Raw genomic sequence first — 17,373 nt, forward strand, 5'->3', positions numbered from 1 at the left:
TCTTAGGCAAAAAGCTATTAATGAAGAGACAATGAGATACTCTTAACGTTTATTCAGAGGTACACTGTGACACTAGGATCTAGAGGTTTTTTAGTGTCTTATTTTGAGTTTCATTATTTTAAATCTAAATGCTTGGAATGATACATGCTATTTAAATAGCTTGAAATGCAGCAACTGTGCTGATCATGCAGGAGCCACCCCCTCTATAGCTTGCATTTAAGAAAAAGTAGTCTGAATGTTGAGTTTCTTTTTTGGGGAAGAGAAAAAAGGAAGCTTTCATTGTGTCTTTTGAAGTTTTAACAGTGTGCAGTGACATGGATCAGGTTTTTGTTAGATTTGAAGGAGATGTTTTCTCCTTTTTTATGGTTCTAGTCTGCAGACACACTGGAGAGTTAGAGCAACTGAGTCACAAAGACTGGAGGTGGAGGTGATTTGAAAGGGAAAGAACTTCTATGTGTTGATTTCTTTTTTATTTTTTTAACCATTTCTCAACCTTTGATGAAATCAGACCAAGGTTTGGGGGAATGAGGCTTTCATTTCTACAGCTGAATTGGGGCAGGTACTTCTGAGCAGCCTTTTTGAAGCAGTATAAAATGGCATCTGGCAATTTCACCATCATTATCTTCCTCAGAATTTTTTTCTAAAAGTCTAATCAGTTAATCAGCAGATGCTTGTTTTAGTGACATTTCAGGAAATTAAATACAAAATATTAAAATCATGATTGCTTCATTTCTAGCTCAAACCTTATAAATAATTTTCTTATCGTTAATAGCATAAGAAAGGTAAGATCCAATGTCCTCTGTAGCCAAATAAAGTTAAAGAAAGGGGCTGGGAGAAGTTGGACAGAAAAAGGAAACTGTTGGACTAGAAAAGCCTTGATGCATATGATGACAAAAGGAGCAATTCTAATACCATCAATCAATTTTCTAGACTTTTTCACAGGCTCTGATTCAATTCAGGGAACTTGGTGCAAGGACATACTGCAAACTATCATGAGTTTCACACCACATAACTGGGCATCACATACACTAAGCTGTTTTCCAGCTCCTCTGCAGGTAATGGTTTAAACCTGAAGACTTTACAATTGTAAAAAACTGTGCATTTATTCTCTTAACAAGATCCTTTGCCTTTTGTGGGTTGGTGAGAGTCTTCCCCTCTCTAGACTGCATTAATCTCAAGTCCCTAAAGAATACAGCATGATTATAACGTTGCTATTTCTTTAGAAATGTGTTAGCTACATTCCCCTAGAGTTTTCTAAGGTCAGACTTGGTCAACTGATCAAACTTCTGATGCGAGGTAGATCAGATGGTTTAAAACCTTAAAAAAAAAAAAAAAAAAAAAAAAAAAGAAGTTGGAAAAGCCATATTTTCTTGGGGCAGTTTGTCATGTAGCTTTGTTAGTGACAGAACAGTCACTGAGGTATCACAGTGAAATAGCAACCCTCCCTAGTAGGCTGTATGGTACAGGCAAGTAGGAACCCATACAGTGCTAAATCAGGCAAAATTTTCCTGTTCAAGTGTTTTACTGTAGGCTCTCAGTCACAGAAAAGCCTACTTTTTCAGGTGTTCTTCAAGCAGAACAATGTGCCTCAGGAAAGCCGTTTTAATCTGAAGAAGAATGTGGAAGAAGAATACCGGAAGTGGAAGTCGATGACCAGTGAGAATGAAATAATCACACACTTCTCTGCTCAAGGTTCATCCCCGCTTTTCCTTTGTCTCCTGTGGAAGATGTTGTTAGACACTGATCACATTAATCAAATTGGTTACAGGTGAGCTTAAAAACATGCTATTTCAAAGTTAGTACAGCAGCGTCCTCAGTTCTGAGGACATAATTAATAATTAACAGCTTGTTCTTTTAATTAATTTGGAGCATGCATAGCATGGAAAAAGAGAGGGGAGCTAGGGAGTAGCCAGTGTGCCATAATAATTGTGCAGTGTTCAGGATTGGTTCCACCATGCAGTGGTCTGCAGTGGATGTTTTTCCTGGTGAGAAACAAGGATGTGAGGTGTTTGAATTAAGCAATTTACTTGTAATAGCAGTGTTTAAAGGAATCTGAAAGAGTAAATAGAAAATAAAAAGCATTAATTTACTTAACATTTATACATGAATAAAGGACAAATATTTCTTTAGAAAACAAATGTTGGATTAAGATGAAAATTCATTACAGAAGTGGTAATCATCTGATTTTTTAACTTTGTTCCTGATAGAAATAGCATTAGTTTCAGCTGTGAAAAAGAGATTTATTTCTTTTCAGTCCTTCCTAGGTCTGCTGAAACAGTATTTCTGATAGCATCTGTTACTCTAGCGTGCAGTGAGGAAATAATTTATAATGCTATGGCTATATTAAAGTGCATAGCATAGGAAAATAAAGTTGAGTTGCAGAAGGTTGTCCTCAGAGGTGTATAAGTACAATTATATAAATAAAGCATGGGTTCTGAGCAGAATACCTCAGAGTAAATTGGTGAACTTGAAGCATTTCTCCTAAATAGTATTTCGACTTAGGAGTTCTCGGTGTGTTTTGCTTTGCTTTGCCTATTACTTCAGTAATTTAATAAAAGGGAAGGAATTTTGTCTTTTTTTTTGTTTAAGACAATTGTGTTAAAAACTGCTTATTCATATAAGAGCTATAAATAGACCAGTTAGGAATGTGTAAGGAACTGTAACAATTTCTTAGTGCCTTTTTTTTTTTCTTCCCTACTAGAGTGTTAGAAAGAATTGGGGCCAGAGCGCTGGTGGCACATGTCAGGACATTTGCAGATTTTTTGGTGTATGAATTCTCTACATCTGCAGGAGGACAGCAGCTCAATAAATGTATTGAGATTCTCAATGACATGGTGTGGAAATACAATATTGTAACACTGGATAGGTTGATACTCTGTTTGGTAAGTATCACTTCAGAAGATAAGATGACAGCTCATGCAGTCTGCTTTCTGACTCATTTTTAGGAACAATCCTTTAAAAATTGATTGGTCTTAAATAGTAACTATTTGCAAAGTTAATAATCAAGAAAATAGTAGATTACTTCTTTAAGTAACACTCTTACAGTTCTCTGAGTCTTCAGAGAAGCATTTCTTGGTTATTCAATGGCAACCATTGTACTGATATTATTAAATGTTGTGATTGGTGGTTTGAGTCTCTGACCTCAGAGCCATGCAGTTATTTGGGCTCTGCAGAGGGATGTGGACATGCTGCATCAATAGCTGAGGCCAGTCATCTGAAGTTCAGCAAGGCCAGGTGCTGGGTCCTGCACTTGAGTAACAGCCCATGCAGTGCTACAGGCTGGGCAGTTCTGGGCCTCTCACCACAAGGCAGACATTGAGCATGTCCAGAGAAGGGCAGCAGAGCTGGTGGAGGGTCTGGAGCACAATTCCTGTAAAGAGCAGCTGAAGGAGCTGGGGGTGTTTAACCTGGAGAAGAGGAGGCTCAGGGGAGACCTTATCGCTCACTACAGCTGCCTGAAAGGAGGGTGTAGCCAGGTGGGTGTCTGCCTCTTCTCCCATAAGAAGTGACAGGCAATAGGACAAGATGAAACAGCATCAAGTTATGCTGGATTGGATATTAAGAAAAATACCTCCTCTGAAACAGTTGTAAAGTGTTGGGACAGGCTGCCCAGGGATGTGGGTGAGTCACTATCCTTGGAGATACTTAAAGATATGTAGGTGCAGCACTTCAGGATATGGTTTAGTGGCACTGCTGAATGAATGGTTGGACTCAATGATCTTAAAGGTCTTTCCTACCCTAAATGATTCTATGGTTGTGTGATTCCTGCAGCCTTAAAAGGTAGATAGGATATGACATGCTATTAATTAATTCACAAGCATATAGAAAATCTTGTACCCATTCGAGTGTGCTTTCTTTTCTTAGAAATCAGCCTCTTTCATCATAGTAAGACAGAAATGGCATTCTCTTGCTTTTCATGTTATCCTATAAAATAAAGCAGTACTCACCTAGAGAGAACTACATTTGCATTAAGTAATTGTCCTCTATATTTAATTTTAAATCTCATCTTAATGTAAAGCTGGTTGTTTGAATTCTAATTTGGTTTTCAGACTGAAGTCAAATCATGTCAGAATGGCCAGAGGTTAAAAGCAACCTTAACTTCGTTGTCACTTAATTAGTTGTTTTCAGTAAGACAACTGACAGATAAGAGTGAGCTAGAATTCCTTCAGAAAGTGCTGTCACTGGGAAGTTTGTAAGACCTTCTACCCATGGAACAGAAAATGAGATAGGGATTGAACCTGCCTCTTTTTTTATGGCTTCACTTGAAAAAAGACTATATATGCAGTGTGAATTTGTGCGCAGATGTAGCAAATTTGGCTGCCATGTTTTGGGGCTATAGAGCAGACTGCAGTGTCAACTGTAATTTCATGTTGTCTAATCTGTTTCACTTAAGGCTATGCGTAGTCATGAAGGAAATGAAGCTCAAGTTTGTTACTTCATAATCCAATTACTCTTACTGAAGCCTAATGATTTCAGAAACAGAGTGAGTGATTTTGTGAAGGAGAATTCTCCGGAACACTGGCTGCAGAATGACTGGCATACAAAAGCATATGAGTTACCACAAGGTAACAGAACTAATAATATTCTTTTATTGCAATAATTTCTGTGGAATTGATATCAGCCATGATTTACAGGGCAGCGGTATCAATCTTTGGACTTACCTAATAAGCTGTAATTTGACTGGGCTAGTATGAAAATAATAAATCGCGTATGTAATGACTTTGAAAATATAATGCAGTAATATTAAAAAATAGGAATAGCTTAAGAATTGGGTGGATGATCATTCTTGTTCATCTAAATCAAGCAATTTTATAATCTTGCTTATACTGAAATTCACTTAAAACAGAGTTTTTGTGCACAGGGAGAAGTTATTTTCTGATGTTTTATGACGATACCAATATTACAGTCATAAAATTACAGTATATTATTTTCTGATGTTTTATTACTGTAACCAAATGTTAAACCTACATTTTCTTCTAATTATTAAAACTTCTTCCGTCTTCTGTGTGACTAGAACATGATAGCCTGATGTGTTAGGGAAGAGACTTGCTGAGATTTTAATGCTCCTATAAACATACTGGTTCCTGCTGACTAGAAAAGGATGTGCCAATGAGCTGTTCTGTCAAAAAATAAACAGTGAGATAGAACAGATACAAACAAGCTGTCGTGTAGCTCAATACATGCCATCTAGTTTGATCCAGGAGCTGTTTGGTCTATATTAGCCCTCTGACTTGGCTGTACAGTGTTTTGACAGCGCCTAACTAAAAGTGTAAGGGTAGCAGGAAAGCAAATGTGCCTGGGAAGTGCTCTGACATGGCTGCACAGTTACTACACCCAACCTGGCATATAGAAATTTCAGTCATAGGTAAAACATAAGTTCAGCCCTCAGCAGTACCCATCTGTTATTTGAGTACACTACAGTTCTTTCCAAGGGAATTATTACATTAATCCTATTTCTACTCTTCTAATTCAGCATATGATGCAGAAAGTTCCAGTAGTGCTTATTTCCCCTAGGTTTTCTCTTCAAATTCATGACAAAGGACACTTCAGCACTGGCTGCTTTGAGCTTTGCTTTGGGATTCTTAATATCTTAATACTCTCTTATGCCCATTTTGAGTGGTGGTGACTGTTTGTTCTGTTGGTTTTTTTTTTAAGATGTTATCTACTATTTCAATAATCCATTTAAGTCAGAGTTCAGTTTTCTTCAGTAAGTTTACAGTAAGCTTCACTGAATTCAAATGTGATAAAGAGGGTTCTGAAGTGTCTTTTTAAAGCAATGTAAATGCTGAATGCTTAATCCATTACTTATGAAGAAGGAGATTTTGATTTTGGTGGGTTTCTTTCCTTCCAGAAATACCCTGAAAAGCTGTATTTTGAAGGTTTGGCAGAGCAGGTGAATCCCCCAGTTCAGATCCAGCCCCAGTACTTGCCAATTTATTTTGGAAATGTATGCCTGCGCTTTCTGCCAGTGTTTGACATTGTAATTCATAGATTTCTGGAATTGCTTCCAGTGTCCAAATCACTAGAAACTTTATTGGATCATCTGGGAGGTTTATACAAATTCCATGGTAAGTTATCCATGAACACAGTGGGATTATATTCCTGTTTATTCCTATTCCACAATATTCCTGTTGTGATCATGATGTCCTCTTCACCTCTTTCATTCATAATATTCGTGTATTAGCACAGCGGTGTCTTATTCCTTTCCTGTTCTCTAAGCCCTGTGTGCATTTATACAGAGAAGTGCATTTCCTGTTTAGTGAATTTCAGCTTACTAACAGTGAACTTGTTTTTATTGAGGTATCTCTTGCTAATTCATGCTTCCTTCACACCTTTCCCTTTCATTCCCTTCTAGTAGTAAATACTTAGACCTATGTCCTAGCAAACTTTATCTTAGCAAGACTGAAACAATTGAAAAGCAGTTTCTCTCTATCCTTACTTAAGATTCAAATAACTTGACCTGATACTTGAATACTTTTAGAAATGCACTTTAATATCTTTTATAGGTCATTGCTATGTTATGCTCAGACAATTTACAATAGTCTTTTTTTACTGTGACTTCATACCTGTATTCTTCTTATCTAATACTTTGTATATGAAGAGATGATTTAGTCAGTTTACTTACAAATATATTAATATTACCATTAAGTTTTGAACTGTTAGTAATACTGACCCTCTTTGTTCAACTTCTTTTGTTCTGCACAAACACTGAAGTATGTACAAGACAAAGGAAAATTAGTTTTGTAGAGTATGTTGTAATAAAGAACACGAATCAATTCCATATGTGCTGTTTTTAAATAAATGCAACTTAGTCTTGCAGAGCTCTTGATTTTAGTTTTGCTTGCCACAGATAGTGATGCTGGAAGTTATTTTTGGCTTTTATTGTTTTCCCTTCTCCTTGGCAGACCGACCAGTGACCTACCTGTACAACACTCTTCACTATTATGAGGGGCATTTGAGAGAGCGCACAAACCTCAAGAGAAAACTTGTTCATGCCATAATTGGCTCTCTCAAAGATAATCGTCCACCAGGCTGGTGTCTGAGTGATACTTACCTCAAATGTGCCATGAATCCCCGAGAAGAGAACCCATGGGTTCCTGATGATGCTTACTATTGCAAGCTTATTGGAAGGCTAGTAGACAATATCCTTCTAAAAGTTTACTTTAAGTAAGCTGTGACAATGTCTTACAGCTTCATTTCTTTAATATTCTGAACAGGGATGTGGTGCCCTAGTAGGTATCTTAAAAAGATATGGTGAAAGTGAAGTACAGTACAGATGTATAAATATTTCACTGTTTAAGCATCACTTAGAAATGCAATTACTGATGTTTATGCTTTCTGAATTGAATTTTATTGTCAAAAAAATAAGCTTTTTGCAACGTGTGAGTTTTAAAGAATTTTTCAAAAATGAGATTACTATTACTGTTTTCTAGTGACATTTATTACTATTACTGAGAATAAAACATTGAGAGCCATGCCATATTTAAGGTGTGGAAATAGCTTGCAAATTAGAGAATAGGAATCTTCTTGGACTTTGGCTTCTTTCAGGAGCAGCTTTACAAGAGTTGACCAATCTTCAGGGTGTTACAAATTCTTTCATTCCTTCTCCTGAACTTCCCTTTCTTAATTGTGTAACTTGAAAGAAGTCTATTTGGTGTCTCCCAAGAAAGCTAAAATTAAATAAACCCCTGCTTTTATGCAAATGTTAACACTGGAGAACTTTTCTGTATGTATTTCAAGTAAATTTATTAGTAAATAAGTCTTGTTTGGGGAAGTGGAATATTTTCAGAGACTAAGCAGATACTCCTTTTGCATAAACTGTCTCCCTAGAAGTCTGCTAGAAGATCTTACAGAGAGGCAAATTAATGGTTTCTGAATATGAGCATAGAAAATTCCTATTATTTATATTTTCCCCTCTTGGAAGCACACAGTGAAGGAGATGGTTGCTGTTTTTTCCACCTCTTAATCAGGAAGGTTTATCCTTTGCACAGCTTCGTGTGTGTAATATATTTATAGCTATGTATTCATGCAGTCCTCCAGTGATTATCAGCATCTTATATTCATATTTTTATACGTCTTTCTTTTTAATGAAATGTGATTGTTCAACTTGTTTTCAATAACTTTCAGTTCAGTTTAGTATGTGGTATATTTATCTATTTTTAATGACTATGCTGCTTATGCTTGTCTGTGTTGGGGCAGCTTTTTTTTCCTTAACCATTGCTACCTATGGCAGGCAAATCCCCTGGTCCATTTCCAAATTGTGACTGGAGATTCAATGAATTTCCTAACCCAGCTGCCCATGCTCTGCACGTTACCTGTGTTGAGCTCATGGCTCTGGCTGTTCCAGGGAAGGAGGTGGGCAATGCTCTGCTGAATGTTGTGCTGAAGAGGTATGTTGGCTTTCTGAAATGGTTTTCTGCAATATATCATACATAATTAGAGATTGCTAAGGTGGTCTCTGATACTAAATTTCTTATTTAAAAAAAAATAGTGTATATAGGTAACATTTTATATATAAAGTATTTTTGGATGACAAACAAGGTGACAGGGATCAAGCACAAAAATCATGTGTTAGATTCCTGTGTTGTAGTGGATTGTGTGCTTCAGGTACAGTTGACATGGCACAATGCACATAAAAGTTAGAGGGAAGACATCATGCAGGCAAAGGTCTTATCCATTGGGTTCAGCAGGAAAGCCTGGATGAAATCTGTTATTCTTTGAGCTGTGCTGAGAGGAGTACCGTTGATACTACAGCATCTTTGAGTGCAAAGAATGAGACAGGAATCATTGGCAGGACTCTGAACCTTCCTGATGCTGATGTAGATCAGAGGTACTTTGAAAGAGTGGTGTGCCAAGGCTGACCTTTTGTCATGATGCATTGAATTTGACCTGTTGTAGCTGCTTCTTGAGCAACCACCGAAAAAACTGTGGTCAGAGACAGGACCTGATATTCTTGTAGCCATTCAGTTGATGTCACTGAGCAATGACAAGCTGGAATTGCTTGGATAAACCCTCATTTGGCTTAGTAATATATTATTGTTAGCTCTGTTTGGGGCATATGAAGGTAAGGAGTCAATAAAGGGACAAACAACCCTTAGGCGCTAAAGCTTAAGGAAGGAAGTTTGAAGCCTTTGAAGGAACCTGCTGCTAATGCAAAACACACCTGCATAAAGTTTTGCACACAACATCCCAATAGCATTTATACCATCTTTTGGCTCTGTAAATACCTGTGTGTGTCTTTGTAGTTCTCTCAAATTGACAAACATTCTTGGTGTAAGTACACCTGGTCTGTAGATGCATGAGCAGCACAAATTGCAGTTGAGTACTTTGGAGCTTTAGTTTTCTTTTTCTTTGTCTCTAGTCAGCCCCTGGTGCCAAGAGAGAACATCACGGCTTGGATGAATGCAATTGGACTGATTATCACAGCCTTACCAGTGAGTCAATATGTTGTACTTTTAAATAAAAAAATTACTCTTCCATGAAACATTTATCATCTCTCTAGAATACATTGTAAAAACCTACAGCCAACATCTGTAGATTCCGCAGCAAGCTATTCACAAGGCTACATGCATGTTTGAAAAAAATCAACTCCTCCAGCATAGAAAAATTGATCAGGTGGTTTGTTTTTCTATGAAAACAATGGGATGAAAAGAAGTAAATCACTCTTGTTTAACTATTTAGTTAAATGCCTTATGTATGGTATTGAGAACTGGAGCTATATAATAGGAAGATCTATAAAGGCTCTAATGCAAAGTTATTTTTCAATTATTGCTTGCGCTTCCACATCCTGTAATTCTTAACCATGTAAATGAGATGTGGCTGAGATTGCAAAAGGAAATGTCTGCAGTACTGCAGTTTGTATATCAGTAGAAACTTTGATCTTCTGAATATCATGACTCTTGGTACTTGACAAAGACTGCCTGAGTAATTTTGATCTTGCCATATGTGTTGCTTATGTGTGTCACAGCTTGTGACCTCTCTTCCCCAAAAAATAGTTCCTCTTCTCGAAGGGAGGCCAACATGAATTTAATCCTTATTATTTTTATAATGCTACTTACTCTTCCTGTTTCATCTCCTTGTTTCTTCATCTATATTCTTTGTCTTTTGTACCTTTTTTATTTCCTGTTTCTATCTCGATTTTTTTGTCTGTTTGTCCCTTCACTCAGAAAACTAGATAATTCTCAGACCTCTTTAACTAAGGCTTTTTGCCTTGTCTTTGCTTCTTTTATAGACCTTTATATCAAGCAATTAAATAATTAAATCTGTGACATATGTCTTTATAATGCCACACCCTTGAGTGTGCCCATACCCACTAACATAGATGCTTTCTGTACAATGCATCTTAAATTTTTATCTTCATGGTTATCAACTACCATTTGCATACCATATGACATTTATAACAGTTTCCTGTATACATATGCTTATGTATTAATATATATACACATTTTAGAAATGCCATAATAGCAGAAAAAGCTAAGGAAGCAGTGTCTTAGGTGATGTTCTTTTTATAAACAATTCTGACTTTTTGGGTTTGTTCTGTTGTTTTGGTTTTTTCCCCCCAGGAACCATACTGGATTGTTCTCCATGATTGCATTGTGAATGTCATCAACAGTCCCAGCTTGACATCAGAGACAGAGTGGGTTGGTTACCCATTCCAACTGTTTGACTTCACAGCGTGTCACCAGTCTTACTCTGAGATGAGTTGTAGCTACACTTTGGCTTTGGCACATGCAGTCTGGCATCATTCCAGCATTGGACAGCTTTCTCTCATTCCTAAGTAGGTGCAATGATATTTGATAATGTAATTTGTCTTTTAAATTCCACACGTAATGTGGATAACAAAGCTCTACCTATAGCACTTATACCAGTGAATAAATATGTACAGGGGAGCTCTAAGACTTGCCAGATGGATCATAAGGTTTTTTCCAGCTCCCTCTTCTATTGACATAACTCTGGTTGTCTGTAGGCTTTAGGGCTGTCATGTGGTGTGACTGCCTTTAATAAGCCTTTTTAAATCTAGATTAGCTTTTATGCTTTTGTTAATTTAATTTTTTCTTCAAGCATGGGTTGTAGAATGTTCCTAAAGCATCTGTAACTGTAACAGTAAGTACTATTCATAATTCTAGAGCTGCCCTATTTCGAATAGGTCATATTTCCAGAGGCACACTGTTTTATTTCCTGAAATAAAGGTCTAAATCTGTGAGAGAGACTGTGATGTTTTGGCTAGAATTTGGTGGGGGTGAAAGAAATAAAGAACCCCAAATAACCAAACAGCTGATGTAGTACATGTCTTGACATACTGCAGGTTCCTCACAGAAGCTTTGATACCCATTGTGAAAACAGAGTTCCAGTTGCTCTATGTTTACCACCTCGTTGGCCCTTTCCTGCAACGGTTCCAGCAGGAGAGGACACGGTGCATGATAGAGGTAAAGTCTGGCTCATGGTTTGCTTTATACTGTATGGATTATTTTACTTTTGCAATTAACTTGTGAATCAGAATGGGATAGAAATCCATAATAGATATTCAGAATTAAGTTCTATAGAGATTAAACAGTAATTGCAAGGATTTGAGTTGCTGAGTTGGTATTCACCTTACCCTGTTAACTGAAATCCTGTTGGATAAAACACGTAGTACATTTCTTTTTAAGCAAAAAAGAAATAAACCTCCAGAAATATCAAGCAATAGATGCTTTCTTTGGCTCTCAAACTACTTACAAAATATACTGTAGGCTTACTTCCTGGGAGTTTGCAAGAGGTCAATTATGAGGATGGAGGAACATGAACTGTTTCATACATTCATTTCAGTGTGGATAACGTTAAGGGAGGAAAAAAGAGATGGAGCTCATCAGTAGGCAGATTAGCTGAAAAATGTCAGATATCAGAGACCCTGCTAGAAAGAAGAGCTTAACTTCAGAATCATTTGGTCAAGCATAATGGGATGGCTTAGACCTGTCCATTCTTCCGTGTAAGAAAGTAAATTGTTAGGAATCACAGCTACTTAAAAAGCAGCACATATTTCTTATATTGTTAATATAAAGCGTTATAAAACCCGTTTTTATTTGGCTTGCTCTTTGTGTCTGTTTAAACAGATTGGAGTGGCATTTTATGAAATGCTCCTGAATGCAGATCGGTACAGCTCCCACCTGAACTACATGGATCCCATTTGTGATTTCTTGTATCATATGAAATACATGTTTACAGGTGACAGTGTGAAAGACCAAGTAAGTAAACAGTAGATATTGATACTTTAGTTACCTTTCTTCCCATATAATAATTTAATCTTTTTGTAAAATATTTGTCATAGATAGCAGTACAAGAAATTGCTAACAGTTGATTAGTCTCTATATACAAAGTAGGAAGTTGGTGCAAAGAAAAGCTTCAGATGGAGTAGATTTGATATCTCAGATTGCAAGATTAATTTATGTAGTCTGAAATTTAAGATACGGCTTCAGGGTGCTTTAAATACTATTATTAGAGCTATTGCTAAAAATACAGCTGTTGGATATTTCATACTTTTTATTCATTTAAATCTATTTCTTTAAAGTTTTACTTAATTTCTGATTCAGTAGTGTAACTTGACATGTGACAAAAGGAAGACTTGATTCATGTTCAGTGAAAAATCATTCACTCAATTTATCTCTAGTTTATAACAGTATGCACTTTTAAAAGTGTCAGTTGTGTGACTTGTTTTACAAAGCCTTGGTGCACAACTCTTACAACAGGAAGGCGTTTTTTAAGATTGGTTATTGGAAGAGGTCCAAAAGTTAGCATTTTTAATTAAATATTTATGTAAACACCTCTATTTACTGTAACTTTTCCCATTTTCATTGTGCTAGTGTGATATTTGTGTACAGTAGTGGCATGTAAAAATACTCCTGTTTTTTACTGAATGCATTTTTTTCTTTTTTTAAAACAGGTTGAGAAGATAATTTGTAACTTAAGACCAGCTCTGAAACTTCGGCTGCGCTTCATAACACACATCAGCAAAATGGAGCAGGCTGCTGTTTCACAGCAGCCTCTCAGCAATGGGTCCCCAGCACAGCAGCCCAGCCAAGTGCCTGTCAACGTGGCCTTGCCAGTAACCCAGTGAAAATAACTGCTGGGCTGACCTCGGTGTGAGGGCTCCCTCCTCTTACTGACTGAAGGGAAGCAGCATCTCATCTGAAATCTGGGATGCTTTATGAAAGGACTGAGAACCACACACAGACTTCTGCTTTGATTTTTTTTTGCATCATGAAGCTGCCTAGCTCTGTGCATGCCAGTTTTCTTAGCTATTTATGCTAGACACTAGATAAGGGATATGTTGCCTTTCTCTGAAAGCACTGAGTAAAGATACTCTGCAAGCAAATACATGGATTTATGAAGAGTTTACCATATTCTGCTCCCTATCCTGGGTTGAGTCATCTGGATTTTTCCTTTTTTCTGCCTGTGATATGAAAAGACACTCATTGTGTGTAAAACAGCCTTTTAAAATTTGGGTTCTGCCTTATTAAAAATTTGTATTTTTTCATCCAACAGAAGAATTTAAATCCTTTTTGTCTTTTGGGAAGACTGTTTAAGCCCTTATACAGAAACACTCCTAGACAGAGAGATTGCATCAATTTTTTTGAGTTAATGATGACATCTTTCCAAAGACTAAGAATGAACCTTTGAAAATATTTGTAAATTTTGTATGTACAGATTTCATTAAACACACCTCAATGGGTTTGATGTAGTGTCAGTTACTAGACTGTTGGATTACACCCTGGAGGCTGTCTCCAATGAATCTATTGGAAGTCTGCGTATTCACTTCAAGCTGTGCTGGTTCATATTTGATCTTTCCTGTTTGGGGAATGGTGTAGTTTTTATTAAATCAATCACATCAATTTTACTGATCTTACTATATTTTGGATTTGTATAATATTCTGCTTTAGGGTTTATCTGTACTGGGCTCAGCAGGTTTTGATAACAGAATTGAAAGGCTCAAGTTTTGTAAATACTCATCTTTTTGGACAAATTTGTAATTAAAAAAACACCAGAGTTTAAAAGTCTATATTAGTATTGTTAAATTTATTTCTTTTCTATACTCATTACCTTAAAAATAAGAATTGACCATAGAAAGGATACTTCCATGTCCCAAGTTCTCTATCAGCTTTGCATTAATGACAGTTTTAAAATGTTACAAATAGAGTCCAGATTAATAAACTCAGGTCTGACCTGATTTATATCTCTCTAAAAATTTAACAGTTATGGAAACAAGTTGGTGACTCGGTGGGTGGAAGTTCTTTAGTCTGCTTTTTTGCTGTTCTTGTACTTGGATCCTAAATTCTGCCAAGTGTAATTTGAGCAACAGAACTGTGAGTGCTCTTTAATGAACTTGAAGTCTGACAGGAAACCACATTTATGCTGATCCTTGCCAGTCACAGGTGATGTTCTCCGGGGCTCATTGTTGGGGCCAGCTCTGCTTGGTGTCTGTATCAGTAATCAGGACAAAGAGATCACAGGTCACAGGTGACACCAAGTTAGGGAGGAATGTTGACCTTCTAGAGGGCAAGATGGCTCTGCAGGGGGGTCTGGACAGGCTGGATCCATGGTCTGAAGCCAGCTGTATGAGGTTCAGTGCCACATCCTGCACTTGGGTCACAACAATGGCTGCTACAGGCTGGAGCAGAGTTGCTGGAAAGCTGCTCTGAAGAAAAGGACCTGGCGGTGCTGGTGACAGCAGCTGAGCATGAGCCAACTGTGACCAGGTGGCCAAGGAGGCCAATGGCATCCTGGCCTGGATCAGGAATAGTGTATCCTGCCCAGGATTCAGCAAGATACTGGGGGATACTACAGTATCAGCAGTACTTGGCACTGGGGAGGGCATAGCTCAAATCCTGTGTTTGATTCTGGGCCCCTCACTACAACACAGATAATTGAGGTGCTGGAGTGTTTCCAGAGAAGGGCAGTAGAACTGGTGAAGTGTCTGGAGTCTGGCAAAGAGCAGCTGAGGAAGCTGGGGCTGTTAACTTGGACAAGAGGAGGCTCAGGGGAGACCTCATGGCTCTCTACAACTGCTGGAAAGGAGGCTGTAGTGTGGTGGGGGTTGGTCTCTTCTCCCAAGTAACAAGCGACAAGACAAGAAGAAATGGTCTCAAATTGTGCCAGGAGAGGTTTCAAGTTTCAAATTTGATATTAGGAAAAATTCCTTCACTGGAGGGTTGTTCATGCACTGAAATACACCACTGAAGTGGGATCACCATCACTGGAAGTGTTTTAATAAGCTTATGGATGTGGCATTTGGGGATGTGGTTTAGTGGTGAGCACAGAGGTGCTTGGTCAAAGGTTGGACTTGAAAATCTTAAAGGTCTTTTCTACCCTTAATAATTCTATGATTCAGTGTTGTATTTTATGATTCATCTTGTATTCCATTCCAGATTCAAGTCACTCTAATGCCATTGGGCTCCATTTTGATAACAAGACAACCAAATTGGTCAAATAGTTGGTCTCCAAAAATCCAGTGAACTGTTCTGTGCAGGCTTCCCAAAGGCTTTCTGGGCAGACTCAAGAAGCAACATTTTGGTTCTGGGTTTGCTGACTTTTGTTGGCAGTGAGACTTCTCTTCCTTAAGGACTTTTTCCAGCACGTGAATCAAAAAGGCTGTAGAAAGAGTGTTATGTTGCTTTTCTGTGTTCTAAATGTTCTTCTGAGCATCTTCCTGAATTGTCTTATTTCATATTGAAATAGTTTTTGTGCTTTATGTGGCACCCAGAGTATCCCTTTTAATATTTAAACTAGCACCTGTTTTCAGTCACAGGGATTTCAGAGAGTATACTGAGGAAGCTGGATAACTCATCAGCAGCAAATCCTGAAAACTGTTGGAATTCTTTAAATCTCCCTCATTGTGCTCTGTGTCTTTGCCACATGTGCAGTTATGTTAAGCTGACTTTGGAGCGCTGGTCTGGCACTATGGGGGTGGGATTTGTCTCAACTGGACTGGCACTGGCAAATCAGTGAAAAACCTGGTTTTATCAGTACTGGACTAGATTTTAACTTTTGTCCCAGAGCTTAAAGGCTGTGCATCCTACTAACAGCCTTGTGAACTGGGACCTTGCTTGCCTAGTAGGATTAGGGATTTACACGTTCTCTATGTTGCAAAATGCAAAGGAAGACCATGTGTTCTTCCCAGCATGCACACTTTCTCTCTGCAAAAATCACCAAGTTTCTGAAGGTGTTAACCCTCTCTAGTTGGAATAAGGTATCTCTTCTGCAATAATCTACATTTGCATTTTCAGCAGCAGTACTGGTCTAAAAATCAATTCTTATTGACACTTGCTATTTGAGTTAAACATCTTGCCCTTTAAAGTCCAGGTAACCAATTCCTAAAGTGCTAGCACAGCAAGACAAAATTCTAGTGTAGTTTCAGACATATGTTTGTTATTGATTATGGCTGTCATATGGCTGAGTTTTAAAATTCAAAATATGTAAGGCAAAATTTGTCAGTCTGCTGAACTCAAAGTGGTTGAGAGTAGTGAAGAGTTACATAAGTCTGAGGTTTGGGGTTTGACGTTTATAATCAATAAAGAAATCATGATTAAGAATGATACTATGGTTATAATGATAAATCTTACAATGATTATAAGAATGGATGGAGAAGCACAGTGGTATCTCTCTGATTATGGCTAACAGCAGGTGCACAAGTGAATAAGTAGTGGGGTTGGATGGGAACCTCTCTATGTTGGCTTTCTGGATCCTGAACCAGAGAAAGAATCCCTACTGTGCTTGTATTTGCTGAAGGAACAAAGGCACGGGGAAAGCCAAAAATATTCACCACCTTTTAGAACTGCAGATACATTACACCTGTTTGGTTCACCTTCAGAAAAGGCTGCATGATTTTAGGTACAGCCTGCCAAGCCACAGATATCCATTTATTTCCTAAAAAGCCTTCATGCTAAAAATCAAACTCAAATACATGGTTCTTATCTGCTCCTTTTTTTTTTTTTGGTCATGAAATCTGGTAGCCGTTGAATGAATCAAGTGATTGGCTTTTATGAAAAAAAAATCGGAGACAATTCTGAAAGTCTAAAAATCTTTGAATTTTTTTGGAAGATTTTGCAAATCCTATAGCTCTCTGGGGTCCTCCAGCAAGCTTTTGAGGAATATAAATAAAACATATTTCAAACATCAAGGACAGCAGTGTAATGTGCCCTATATGCTCACAAATCTTAGATAAAAATGTTGGTAGATCCAAGGAAGATCTGAGTGTTCAGAATATGGTACTGTACTCAGAAACAGTTGAAGACCAGATTATATTTTTTGAAGAAATCTCCCTCTGGTGGCTAAAAAGGGAATTCAAATTTTTTCTGACCTAATTTTTCCTGACCTAATTTTTTTTTCAGCCAGTCACATTTT

The 17,373-nt window shown here is 37.5% G+C and overlaps 1 protein-coding gene across 1 annotated transcript in view; it reads left to right on the forward strand.

Annotated features, from left to right (window-relative positions):
- Positions 1 to 14,030, forward strand: part of MED23 (mediator complex subunit 23) — a 37,911-nt gene extending 23,881 nt beyond the window's left edge. The window contains 13 exon segments of the mRNA XM_036404536.2: positions 931 to 1,055; positions 1,563 to 1,768; positions 2,702 to 2,882; positions 4,394 to 4,543; positions 4,545 to 4,565; positions 5,852 to 6,068; positions 6,906 to 7,142; positions 8,225 to 8,390; positions 9,362 to 9,434; positions 10,563 to 10,777; positions 11,306 to 11,426; positions 12,090 to 12,221; positions 12,917 to 14,030. Of these exon segments, the coding sequence (XP_036260429.1) occupies positions 931 to 1,055; positions 1,563 to 1,768; positions 2,702 to 2,882; positions 4,394 to 4,543; positions 4,545 to 4,565; positions 5,852 to 6,068; positions 6,906 to 7,142; positions 8,225 to 8,390; positions 9,362 to 9,434; positions 10,563 to 10,777; positions 11,306 to 11,426; positions 12,090 to 12,221; positions 12,917 to 13,090 (2,018 nt within the window). The 3' untranslated portion in view covers positions 13,091 to 14,030.
- Positions 14,031 to 17,373: the final 3,343 nt, after the last annotated feature.

This window comes from Molothrus ater, chromosome 3 (genome assembly GCF_012460135.2).
Source record: "Molothrus ater isolate BHLD 08-10-18 breed brown headed cowbird chromosome 3, BPBGC_Mater_1.1, whole genome shotgun sequence".
NCBI classification, from domain to species: domain Eukaryota; kingdom Metazoa; phylum Chordata; class Aves; order Passeriformes; family Icteridae; genus Molothrus; species Molothrus ater.